The sequence below is a fragment of the Oncorhynchus gorbuscha genome, linkage group LG15 (assembly GCF_021184085.1).
Source record: "Oncorhynchus gorbuscha isolate QuinsamMale2020 ecotype Even-year linkage group LG15, OgorEven_v1.0, whole genome shotgun sequence".
Classification (NCBI taxonomy): domain Eukaryota; kingdom Metazoa; phylum Chordata; class Actinopteri; order Salmoniformes; family Salmonidae; genus Oncorhynchus; species Oncorhynchus gorbuscha.
In genome coordinates, this window is record NC_060187.1 from 274,035 (window position 1) to 287,185 (window position 13,151).

The window sequence follows — 13,151 nt, forward strand, 5'->3', positions numbered from 1 at the left end:
GCATGGCATAGCAAAAACCAAGCCATGAGGTCGAATGAATTGTCCGTAGTGCTCCGAGACAGGATTGCGTCATGGGTACAGATCTGGGGAAGGGTACCAAGATATTTCTGCAGCATTGAAGATCGCCAAGAACACATTGACCACCATCATTCTTAAATTGAAGAAGTTTGGAACCACCAAGACTCTTCCTAGAGCTGGCCGCCCGTCCAAACTGAGCAGTCTGGGGAGAACGGCCTTGGTCAGGGAGGTGACCAAGAACCTGATGGTCACTCTGACAGAGCTCCAGTTTCTCTACTCAATACTGCCCCTGCTGCCATAAGAAGTTAAGGGTCTGAATACTTATACAAATGTGATAGTTTTTGAAATTTTTAATACATTTGGAAAAATTTCTGTAAACCTGATTTACTTTATAATTATGGGGTATTGCGTGTAGATTGAGTAAAAATATATATATATATTTTAGTATAAGGCTGTAACGTAACAAAATGTGCAAAAAGTAAATGGGTCTGAATACTTTTCAAATGTACTGTATGTCAGTAAGGATACAGTATATGAGTACCATCTGAAATGATGTATACAACTAGCTTCCTTTGCTTTCAATGCTGTCACTTTATTGAGGGGTGTATTGGCCCTAAACCTAACCCTGAATATACAATCTAATGTGATTCAACAGAACAGGACATTGGAGACACCACTGAAATACAGCAACACTATACCTTACTGTTACACATCACAATAAAAGTCACATTCAAACAGATAGACACAGACAGTACAGTACTTTAGTTTACAGGACATTCAACAACATGTCCACATCTCATCTGACTCTGGGCTTAGATCATTAGGGGCTAGTTCCCCGGACACAGATTACGCCTCGTCCTGGACTAAAAAGCAGGCTCAAAGGAGAATCAGGACCAGGCTTAATCTGTGTCCAGTAAACGGGCCCCCAATGATCATGTTTACAGCTCCTTGTTCTCACACACATGAAAAAAATACTATAGTATATTATGGTATAAATATTGTAGTATTCAATGTAGTGTTTAGTATACGTATGTATGTGCTGTAGTATAGTGTAGTATTTACAGCTAACTAATAGTATACATTTTGTAGTAAAATAAACTGTAGTATAAACTATAGTAACTATTGTAGTGTTTTGCGGACTGTAGTATACTGTAGTATTTACTGTAGTGTTTTGGAGAACATCACTGTAGTATTTATTATAGTGTTTTAGTTTTATTATCTTTGACATAGAAGTGGAGGATATCGCCTTCAGGAAACCAATTGGAGAAATAGTAAAAGAGCACATTTCCATAACCTGTAGGTAGGACTGGAGGTCTGACCGGCTAGTTCAGAGCTTCTGCTCTATTCTATAACCTGGTACACAATATATGGTATATACACTATATATACAAAGTATGAGGACACCCCCTCAAATTGGTGGATTCAGCTATTTCAGCCACATCCAGCTGAAATAATCAATTTAATAAGAAACATTATATAAATGTCCTAAAGCTAAAACATACAAAAATAATACATTATCTGATAATGACAGGAATGTCCCCTCTCCAACCTCCTGTTTGCAATAGCAATTGAAACGCTTGCAGAAAGAATTATACAGAACCCAAATGTAACAGGTATCAGTGTTGGTGAACATGAATATAAACTAAACTTATTTGCAAATTATCTCCTGATATGGCTGACCAATATCGAAAACTCAGAATGCTCAAAAATCTCAGGATATAATTATCGTGGGAAAAAATGATGGTAATAAGAAAAATAATAATAACGATTTACAGCAATCCTTTATGTGGACCACAAAAAAATATGAAATACTTGGGATGCTTAACAAGTGACAACAAATATATAAAGTTAACATTTTTCCATTACTCAACAATATGAAAGCAGATCTAATTAAATGGAAACAATCTTCCTATAAATCTCACAGGCAGAATAAACTTCTTCAGAATGGCATAGATGTTAAATGGGCAAATAAAAGGAAAGTTTTACATCTTCAAGTCTGAGGGTGGTTTTAACCTTCCTGAGTCTGAGGGGAGTTTTAACCTTCCTGAGTCTGAGGGGGTTTTAACCTTCCTGAGTCTGAGGGGGGTTTTAACCTTCCTGAGTCTGAGGGGGGTTTTAACCTTCCTGAGTCTGAGGGGGGTTTTAACCGTCTGAGGGTTTTTTAACCTTCCTGAGTCTGAGGGGGTTTTTAACCTTCCTGAGTCTGAGGGGGTTTTAACCTTCCTGAGTCTGAGGGGGTTTTAACCTTCCTGAGTCTGAGGGGGGTTTTAACCTTCCTGAGTCTGAGGGGAGTTTTAACCTTCCCGAGTCTGAGGGGGGTTTTAACCTTCCTGAGTCTGAGGGGAGTTTTAACCTTCCTGAGTCTGAGGGGAGTTTTAACCTTCCTGAGTCTGAGGGGAGTTTTAACCTTCCTGAGTCTGAGGGGAGTTTTAACCTTCCCGAGTCTGAGGGGGGTTTTAACCTTCCTGAGTCTGAGGGGAGTTTTAACCTTCCTGAGTCTGAGGGGAGTTTTAACCTTCCTGAGTCTGAGGGGAGTTTTAACCTTCCTGAGTCTGAGGGGAGTTTTAACCTTCCTGAGTCTGAGGGTGGTTTTAACCTTCCTGAGTCTGAGGGAAGTTTTAACCTTCCTGAGTCTGAGGGGGGTTTTAACCTTCCTGAGTCTGAGGGGGGTTTTAACCTTCCTGAGTCTGAGGGGGGTTTTAACCTTCCTGAGTCTGAGGGGAGTTTTAACCTTCCTGAGTCTGAGGGGAGTTTTAACCTTCCTGAGTCTGAGGGGAGTTTTAACCTTCCTGAGTCTGAGGGGAGTTTTAACCTTCCTGAGTCTGAGGGGAGTTTTAACCTTCCTGAGTCTGAGGGGGGTTTTAACCTTCCTGAGTCTGAGGGGGTTTTAACCTTCCTGAGTCTGAGGGGGTTTTAACCTTCCTGAGTCTGAGGGGGTTTTAACCTTCCTGAGTCTGAGGGGGGTTTTAACCTTCCTGAGTCTGAGGGGGTTTTAACCTTCCTGAGTCTGAGGGGAGTTTTAACCTTCCTGAGTCTGAGGGAGTTTTAACCTTCCTGAGTCTGAGGGGGTTTTAACCTTCCTGAGTCTGAGGGGGTTTTAACCTTCCTGAGTCTGAGGGGGTTTTAACCTTCCTGAGTCTGAGGGGGTTTTAACCTTCCTGAGTCTGAGGGAGTTTTAACCTTCCTGAGTCTGAGGGGAGTTTTAACCTTCCTGAGTCTGAGGGGGTTTTAACCTTCCTGAGTCTGAGGGGGTTTTAACCTTCCTGAGTCTGAGGGGGGGTTTTAACCTTCCTGAGTCTGAGGGGGGTTTTAACCTTCCTGAGTCTGAGGGGAGTTTTAACCTTCCTGAGTCTGAGGGGAGTTTTAACCTTCCTGAGTCTGAGGGGGGTTTTAACCTTCCTGAGTCTGAGGGGGGTTTTAACCTTCCTGAGTCTGAGGGGGGTTTTAACCTTGTATTGTACTGACTCGCCACCAAAGACTTTTACTTGCGACATATAGTTGAATGCACTAAAGCGGAACAGTGTGTACATATTGAAGATACACATGCTCATCCCCAGAATTTTTCCACTTGTCTATTTTCCAAGGATAAAGCTAAGAATATTAACAACTTAATAGTTAACTCCTGGGGGAATCTGGGTTTGGTTTCATCATGTCTGAGGCATTTCTAGGACAGTGAGATGTGTTTCACACATAATAGCCCAGGAGGAAAGCAGGGCAGGGCGTCGCGCGCTGAACGATACACCCTATGACGGCTTCAGGTGTATTGATGGGGGCGAGATCCTGCTTAGTGGCATTTCACGATGGCTCTATGTTATATTGATTGCAATTCACATTTTTGTGGGTGTAGATATGGTTGTCCTTGTTCCATAGAGTCTTTCAGCGATGTTCCTATCGGCGGATTCATTGCTAAATATTCAAGCAGACACATTTTTTTCTGTCTCTGAAAGAATGCAACTTGTGTTGGGCCCAACATCACTAATGCCCTTGTGGCTGAATGGAAGTCAATTCTCGCAGCAATGTTCCAACATCTCGTGGAAAGCCTTCCCAGAATTGTGCAGGCTGTTATAGCAGCAAAGGGGGGACCAACTCCATATTAATGCCCATGATTTAGTAATGAGATGTTCGACGAGCAGGTGTCCACATACTTTTGGTCATATAGTGTACTTGGCATGTAGTTTTCAACTTGTGGGTGGCACAAATTGGAATATGGGGAGGGGAATGGGCAGGGTATATGCAAATTAAATACTGTATTATTTACTATAGTTAAAAAAGGTAAACACACAATGGTCTCTGCCAATAAAACACACTGACAGCCACAGCCCCTAGAAGACAAACAGGGAAAGAGATCAAGACATCATTCTATTGCTACTAGCTCGGTACTGTGTCTTGACAGGGTTACCGGACCAGTGACCAATCAAAGTTTAGTTTGTCATATGGACGTCATACAGCCAAGTGTACAATGAAATGCTTAAATAATGTCGCCCTTTGGCAAGCGTCTGGGAGTTAAGATGGAAGGGAAAGGTGGACACTGACCTCACTGGGCAAAAACTGGGTCCATCAATGTGGTTTCCATGTCATTTCAACACAAAAAATAAATTTGATAGCGTTGAATAAATGTGGAAAACAAATCAACTTGAGAGTATTTCCTCATATTTTCACCAAACTTTTAGCCTAAATCACATGACATGGTGAATTTGTTTCTTCATTTCACGTTGAATTTACGTTAGTTGACAACTTAACCAAATGTAAATCAAAACAAGACGTTGAACTGACATCAGTGCCCAGTAGGATAGACAGGGTTAGAGGTTAGGGGTTAGGGTTATTAGGGTCATAGGTTTTAGGTACACTTGCTCATGCACATCAGCAGCTCCATGCGCAGGGCAATGCGGGTGTGCCAACCCAGAGGGAGGAGCCTAACATAGCGGGCCACAATAGGAGGACGCAGCAGGTTCTGAACGGACGACGAGCGGTCCGAGTTCCCATAGAACACCTGCGGGAACAGAGACACGACATTGGCCAGTCGATAACATGCCCATCTGACATCAACCAATCAGCTGACTAACAGCCAATAGACTATAGAGAAGGATGTACAAGCGAGATGGGCTGAATCCCAAATGGCACCCTATGTAGTGCACCACTTTTCCAGAGCCCATAGAGCTCTGGTCAAAACTACTCCATTAGATAGGAAATAGAGTGCCATTTAGAACACAGTGTCTAAGAGGAATTGACAACTGTTCCCTTGTGATTTAGTAGTATTACTAGTAGCATAATCCAGAATGCCCAACCTGCATACTGACCCTGTTGTTGGTCCTACTGCACACTGACCCTGTTGTTGGTCCTACTGCACACTGACCCTGTTGTTGGTCCTACTGCACACTGACCCTGTTGTTGGTCCTACTGCACACTGACCCTGTTGTTGGTCCTACTGCACACTGACCCTGTTGTTGGTCCTACTGCACACTGACCCTGTTGTTGGTCCTACTGCACACTGACCCTGTTGTTGGTCCTACTGCACACTGACCCTGTTGTTGGTCCTAATTTATACTGACCCTGTTGTTGGTGCTACTGTATACCGACCCTGTTGTTGGTGCTACTGTATACCGACCCTGTTGTTGGTCCTACTGCACACTGACCCTGTTGTTGGTCCTACTGCACACTGACCCTGTTGTTGGTCCTACTGCACACTGACCCTGTTGTTGGTCCTACTGCACACTGGCCCTGTTATTAGTCCTACTGCATAATGACCCTGTTTGTTGGTCCTACTGCACACTGAACCTGTTGTTGGTCCTACTGCACACTGACCCTGTTGTTGGTCCTACTGCACACTGACCCTGTTGTTGGTCCTACTGCACACTGACCCTGTTATTAGTCCTACTGCATAATGACCCTGTTTGTTGGTCCTACTGCACACTGAACCTGTTGTTGGTCCTACTGCATACTGACCCTGTTGTTGGTCCTACTGCACACTGACCCTGTTGTTGGTGCTACTGTATACCGACCCTGTTGCTGGTCCTACTGCATACTGACCCTGTTGTTGGTCCTACTGTATACTGACCCTGTTGTTGGTCCTACTGTATACTGGCCCTGTTGTTGGTCCTACTCTATACTGACCCTGTTGTTGCCAGTCTGGTCCTAGTGTATACTGACCCTGTTGTTGGTGCTACTGAATACTGACCCTGTTGTTGGTCCTACTCTATACTGACCTTGTTGTTGCCAGTCTGGTCCTACTCTATACTGACCCTGTTGTTGCCAGTCTGGTCCTAGTGTATACTGACCCTGTTGTTGGTCCTACTGTATACTGACCCTGTTGTTGGTCCTACTCTATACTGACCTTGTTGTTGCCAGTCTGGTCCTACTGTATACTGACCCTGTTGTTGCCAGTCTGGTCCTTGTAGTAGATCCAGTTTAGGTTCTGATCGGTGCGGTACTGGACACTGTACTTAGTCAGCCACTCATCAGCATCACAGCGACCCTGGGTCAGGATACCTGAGACCACACCCACATCCTTCAGGTCAATCTGGATCCACTGGCTGTTGTCCTGGAACTTAGACAGCCATGCACACCTGGAAAGGAGGAGGAACGTACATGTTAAAATTAGGGCTGTCAAAGTTAATGCTGTTAATTTATTTTGGAACATTTTTCACCCAAAAGTTTCAAAAGTCTGTTTCCGCACGGACCCCTTTGAGCGTAAAACACAATGCTATCTGTTTGCTCTTTGCAGCTAGCAGCTGAAGACCCAGCTGGCACAAAAAGTTTTCATTACTTTCTACAACATTGTATTAGGTTGTATGATAGAACCCTCAAACTAAACTCTGGTCCTCTTATCTAGTTCCACTGCATTTTTTAATTGTTCCCCTTTAATCAGGGACTGATTTAGACCTGGTACATCAGGTGGGTGAAATTCATTATCAGGTAGAACAGAGAACCTGCCTGATGACTCCTTGATGTCCCCAGTCCACCTATCCGTGCTGCTGCTCCAGTTTCAACTGTTCTGCCTGAGGCTATGGAACCCTGACCTGTTCACCAGACATGCTACCTGTCCCAGACCTGCTGTTTTCAACTCTCTAGAGACAGCAGGAGTGGTAGAGATACTCTGAATGTGGTGCTACCTGTCCCAGACCTGCTGTTTTCAACTCTCTAGAGACAGCAGGAGTGGTAGAGATACTCTGAATGTGGTGTTACCTGTCCCAGACCTGCTGTTTTCAACTCTCTAGAGACAGCAGGAGTGGTAGAGATACTCTGAATGTGGTGCTACCTGTCCCAGACCTGCTGTTTTCAACTCTCTAGAGACAGCAGGAGTGGTAGAGATACTCTGAATGATCGGCTATGAGCCAACTGACATTAACTCCTGAGGTGCTGACTTGCTGCACCTGTTGCACCCTCGACAACCACTGTGGTTATTATTATTTGACCCTGATTGTCATCTATGAACATTTGAACATCTTGGTCATGTTCTGTTATAATCTCCACCTGGCACAGCCAGAAGAGGGCTGGCCACCCCTCATAGCCTGGCTCCTCTCTAGGTTTCTTCCTAGGTTCTGGCCTTTCTAAGGAGTTATTCCCAGCCACCGCGCTTCTTCACCTGCATTGCTTGCTGTTTGGGATTTTAAACTGGGTTTCTGTACAGCACTTTGAGATATCAGCTGATGTAAGTAGGAATTTATAAATACATTTGATTTGAAATTTGATGATAGCTTGTTATTCTGGCACCACCCGGCCAGGTCTCTGACCTCCTCCCTATAGGCTGTCTCGTCGTTGTCGGTGATCAGGCCTACCACTGTTGTGTCGTCTGCAAACTTAATGATGGTGTATGAGTCATGCCTGGCCGTGCAGTCATGTGTGAACAGGGACTACAAGAGGGGACTGAGCACGTACCCCTGGGTGGTTCCAGTGTTGAGGATCAGTGTGGCAAATGTGTTGCTACCTAATCTCACCACCTGGGGGTGGCCCGTAAGGAAGTCCAGGATCCAGTTGCAGATGGAGGTGTTTAGTCCCAGGATCCTTATTTTAGTGATGAGCTTTGAGGGCACTATGGTGTTGAACGCTGAGCTGTAGTCAATGAGCAGCATTCTCACATAGATGTTCCTTTTGTCCAGGTGGGAAAGGGCCGTGTGGAGTGTAATAGAGATTGCATCTGTGGATCTGTTTGACCGGTGTGCAAATTGGAGTGGGTCTAGGGTTTCTGGGATAATGGTGTTGATGTGAGCCATTACCAGCCTTTCAAAGCACTTCATGGCTACATACGTGAGTGCTACGGGTCTGTAGTCATTTAGGAAGGTTGCCTTAGTGGTCTTGGGCACAGGGACTATCGTGGCTGCTTGAAACAGACTTAATCATGGACATGTTGAAAATGTCAGTAAAGACACCTGCCAGTTGGTCAGCACATGCCTGGAGCACACGTCCTGGTAATCCGTCTGGCCCAGCAGCCTTGTGTATGTTGACATGTTTCAAGGTCTTACTAACGGCTCGCGGCTGTGCTTCCCTTTGTAGTCTGTAATAGTTTGCAAGCCCGGCCACATAAGACGAGCCTCGGAGCCGGTGTAGTATGATTCAATCTTAGCCTTGTATTAACGCTTTGCCTGTTTGATGGTTCGTCGCAGGGCATGTATGTACAGTCACTGTGGGGACGACATCCTCAATGCACTTATTGATAAAGCCAATGACTGATGTGGTGTACTCCTTCCTCAATGCCATCGGAAGAATCCCGGAACATATTCCAGTCTGTGATAGCAAAACAGTCCTGTAGTTTAGCATCTGTTTCATCTGACCACTTTTATATAGACCGAGTCATTGGTGCTTCCTGCTTTCATTTTTGCTTGTAAGCAGGAATCAGGAGGATAGAGTTGTGGTCAGTTTTACCAAATGGAGGGCGAGGGAGAGCTTTGTACACGTCTCTGTGTGTGGAGTACAGGTGATCTAGAATTGTTTTCCCTCTGGTTGCCCATTTAACATGTTGATAGAAATTTGGTAGAACTGATTTAAGTTTCCCTGCATTAAAGTCTCTGGCCACTAGGAGCGCCGCCTCTGGGTGAGTGGTTTCCTGTTGGCTTATTTCCTCATACAGCTGACTGAGTGTGGTCTTAGTGCCAGCATCTGCCTGTGGTGGTAAATAAACGGCCACGAAAAGTATAGCTGAAAACTCTCTCGGCAAGTAGTGTGGCCTGCAGTTTATCAAAATATACTCTACTTCAGCCAAGTAAAATCTAGAGACTTCCTAGATTTCGGGCACCAGCTGTTGTTTACAAATATGCACAGACCCCCCCCCCCTCATCTTACCGGAGTGTGCTGTACTATCTTGCCAGTGCAGCGTGTATCCCGCTAGCTGAATATCCATGTCGTCATTCAGCCACGATTCCGTGAAACACAAGATACAGTTTTTGATGTCCTATTGGTAGGATATTCGTGATTGTACCTCGTCCAGGTTATTGTCCAATGATTGTACCTCGTCCAGGTTATTGTCCAATGATTGTACCTCGTCCAGGTTATTGTCCAATGATTGTACCTCGTCCAGGTTATTGTCCAATGATTGCACGTTGGCGAATAATATTGACAGTAAGGGCAGATTTCCCACTCGCCTTCTGCGGGTCCTCATGAGGCATCCAGCCCTGTGTCCTCATGAGGCATCCAGCCCTGTGTCCTCATGAGGAATCCAGCCCTGTGTCCTCATGAGGCATCCAGCCCTGTGTCCTCATGAGGCATCCAGCCCTGTGTCCTCATGAGGCATCCAGCCCTGTGTCCTCATGAGGCATCCAGCCCTGTGTCCTCATGAGGCATCCAGCCCTGTGTCCTCATGAGGCATCCAGCCCTGTGTCCTCATGAGGCATCCAGCCCTGTGTCCTCATGAGGCATCCAGCCCTGTGTCCTCATGAGGCATCCAGCCCTGTGTCCTCATGAGGAATCCAGCCCTGTGTCCTCATGAGGAATCCAGCCCTGTGTCCTCATGAGGAATCCAGCCCTGTGTCCTCATGAGGCATCCAGCCCTGTGTCCTCATGAGGCATCCAGCTCTGTGTCCTCATGAGGCATCCAGCCCTGTGTCCTCATGAGGAATCCAGCCCTGTGTCCTCATGAGGCATCCAGCCCTGGGTCCTCATGAGGCATCCAGCTCTGTGTCCTCATGAGGCATCCAGCCCTGTGTCCTCATGAGGCATCCAGCTCTGTGTCCTCATGAGGCATCCAGCCCTGGGTCCTCATGAGGCATCCAGCCATGTGTCCTCTATACCTGCGTCTCCTCCTCTTGCAAATAACGGGGATGTTTGCCATGTCGGGTGTTTGGAGAATGTCCTTGTTTTATTACTACCGAATTACTTATATTATGCAGACCAGTTAGCTTGCAACTGTCATTAGCAACCACAGTGAAATCTCCAACTGAATATTGTTACTTTGTTTCAGGGGCCTCCAGTATGGATCAGAGAGAAGATCACAAATGTACAATGATTTCATCCAATACATTTTGGTGACACTTATTCAGATGAGTTGTTCTTAACTCAATCATTTAATTGAAACGTGGAATGTTTTGAAGCGTTTTCAAAATGTTTTGTAGGATTCCTGCAACATGTTGGGGCACATTGGGAACGTTCCTGAAAGGCTTTGGAACATCTCAAACATTTTGAAATGTCCCAGGAACGTTTTGCAATGTTTCTGAAATGTTCCTGACTGTAACGTTTGTAGAACGTTATTGGTACACTACAAAAAACCCAAACATTGTTTTTGAGATCATTTTTGCAACCTTGCAGCAACATTTTCACAATGTTGTAAAAAAAAAATTTTCAGCTGAGGAGCTGTTAACCACGTGAAAATGTTGAGCTAGCATGCCATGACCGAATGCCTCTACTGTAGATTCAACTCTACGTTCGTTTCCACAAGGATTTTAATCAGGACAGATTTTCCATTCCACGTACCGTAGATATTGTTTTCATTTTAGTTCTCAGGTCAAAAGATTTAGCTAAGAAAATTATCCAAATTCTAGGAGTAGCAGCTTGTGACTAGTAGCTAGCCCTAATCTATGGATTTCCCATTCTGGAAATACAGATATGCATCTGTTGGTAACAGATACCTTTTAGAAAATGTAGGGGTGTGAATCAGAAAACCAGTCAGTATCTGGTGTGACCACGATTTGCCTCATGCATCGTACACGATTTGCCTCATCATCGTAGTCACCCTAGCCCTCTATCCTTCGCATGGAGTTGATCAGGCTGTTGATTGTGGCCTGTGGAATGCTGTCCCACTCCTCTTCAATGGCTGCGGAGTTGCTGGATATTGTCTGGAACTGAAACACACTGTCGTACAAGTTGATCGAAAGCAACTCAAACGTGCTCATGTCTGTATGCAGGCCATGGAAGAAATGGGACATTTTCAGCTTCCAGGAATTGTGTACAGATTCTTGCGACATGGGGCTGTGCATTATCATGCTGAAACATGAGGTGATGGAGGCAGAAGAATGGCACATCAAATGGCCTCAGGATCTCGTCACGGTATCTCTGTGCATTGAAATTGCCATCAATAAAAAGCAATCGGGTTCGTTGTCCATAGCTTATGCCTACCCATACCATAACCGCACCACCACCATGGTGCACTCAGACACATAATGCCATACTGTCTGACACCTGTCCGGTACATTTGAAACCGGGATTCATCAGTGAAGAGCACACTTCTCCAGCATGCCAGTGGCCATCAAATCATTTGCCCACTGAAGTCAGTTACGATGCCAAACTGCAGTCAGGTCAAGACACTGGTGAGGACGATGAGCATGCAGGTGTGCTTCCCGGAGACTTTTTCTGACCATTAGTGCAGAAATTATTTGGTTGTTAAATCCCACAGTTTCATCAACTGTCTGGGTGGCTCATCTCAGACCATCCTGCAGGTGAAGAAGCCAGATGTGGAGGTCCTGGGCTGGCATGGTTACACGTGGTCTGCGTTTGTGATGCCTGTTAGACGTACTGCAAAATTCTCTAAAACGACATTGAAGTTGGCTTAAGGTAGAGAAAAGAACATTAAATTCTCTGGCAACAGCTCTGGTGGACATTTGCACTGTCAGCATGCCAATTGCAGTCCCTCAAAACTTGAGACATCTGTGGCTTTGTGTTGTGTGGCAAAACTGCACATTTTAGACCCCTTTTATTGTCCCCAGCACAAGGTGCACCTGTGTAATGATCATTCTGTTCAATCAGCTTCTTGATATGCCACACCTGTCAGGTGGATGGATTATTTTGGCAAAGGAGAAATGCTCACTAACAGGGATGTAAACAAATTTGTGCACAACATTTGAGATAAATATATTTTTGGGAAAATTTCTGGGACATTTTATTTCAGCTCAAGATCCCCCTACCCGTAACAGCTGTATGATATTTAACATGTTGTAGAACATGGACCAGCATCCTAGACTAGATCTAATAGCTGTATGAGATTTAACATGATGTAGAACATGGACCAGCATCCTAGACTAGATCTAATAGCTGTATTATATTTAACATGTTGTAGAACATGGACCAGTATCCTATATCTAATAGCTGTATGATATTTAACATGATGTAGAACACGGATCAATATCCTAGATCTAATAGCTGTATTATATTTAACATGTTGTAGAACATGGACCAGTATCCTAGACTAGATCTAATAGCTGTATTATATTTAACATGTTGTGGAATACGGATCAATATCCTACATCTAATAGCTGTATGATATTTAACATGTTGTAGAATATGTGGACACCTATAAGTACCTAGGTGTCTGGCTAGACTGCAAACTCTCCTTCTAGACCCATATCAAACATCTCCAATTGAAAATCAAATCAAGGGTCGGCTTTCTATTCCGCAACAAAGCCTCCTTCACTCACGCTGCCAAGCTTACCCTAGTAAAACTGACTATCCTACCGATCCTCGACTTCGGCGATGTCATCTACAAAATTGCTTCCAACACTCTTCTCAGCAAACTGGATGCAGTTTAGTGAAACTGGTTTCTGTACAGCACTTTGAGATATCAGCTGATGTACGAAGGGCTATATGAATAAATTTGATTTGATTTGATTTGAGTTTGTCACAGTGCCATCCGTTTTGTCACTAAAGCACCTTATACTACCCACCACTGCGACTTGTATGCTCTAGTCGGCTGGCCCTCGCTACATATTCGTCGC

General features: G+C 44.7%; 1 protein-coding gene across 1 annotated transcript in view; it reads right to left on the reverse strand.

Moving 5' to 3' along the window:
- Positions 1 to 3,330: 3,330 nt before the first annotated feature.
- The window catches only part of LOC123997507 (retinoschisin-like), an 80,997-nt gene continuing 71,176 nt past the window's right edge, over positions 3,331 to 13,151 (reverse strand). The window contains exons 5-6 of the mRNA XM_046301816.1: positions 6,386 to 6,581; positions 3,331 to 5,008 (exon numbers count right to left, since the gene is read on the reverse strand). Coding sequence (XP_046157772.1) covers positions 4,856 to 5,008; positions 6,386 to 6,581 — 349 coding nt within the window. The 3' untranslated portion in view covers positions 3,331 to 4,855. The remainder of the gene's footprint in view (positions 5,009 to 6,385; positions 6,582 to 13,151) is intronic.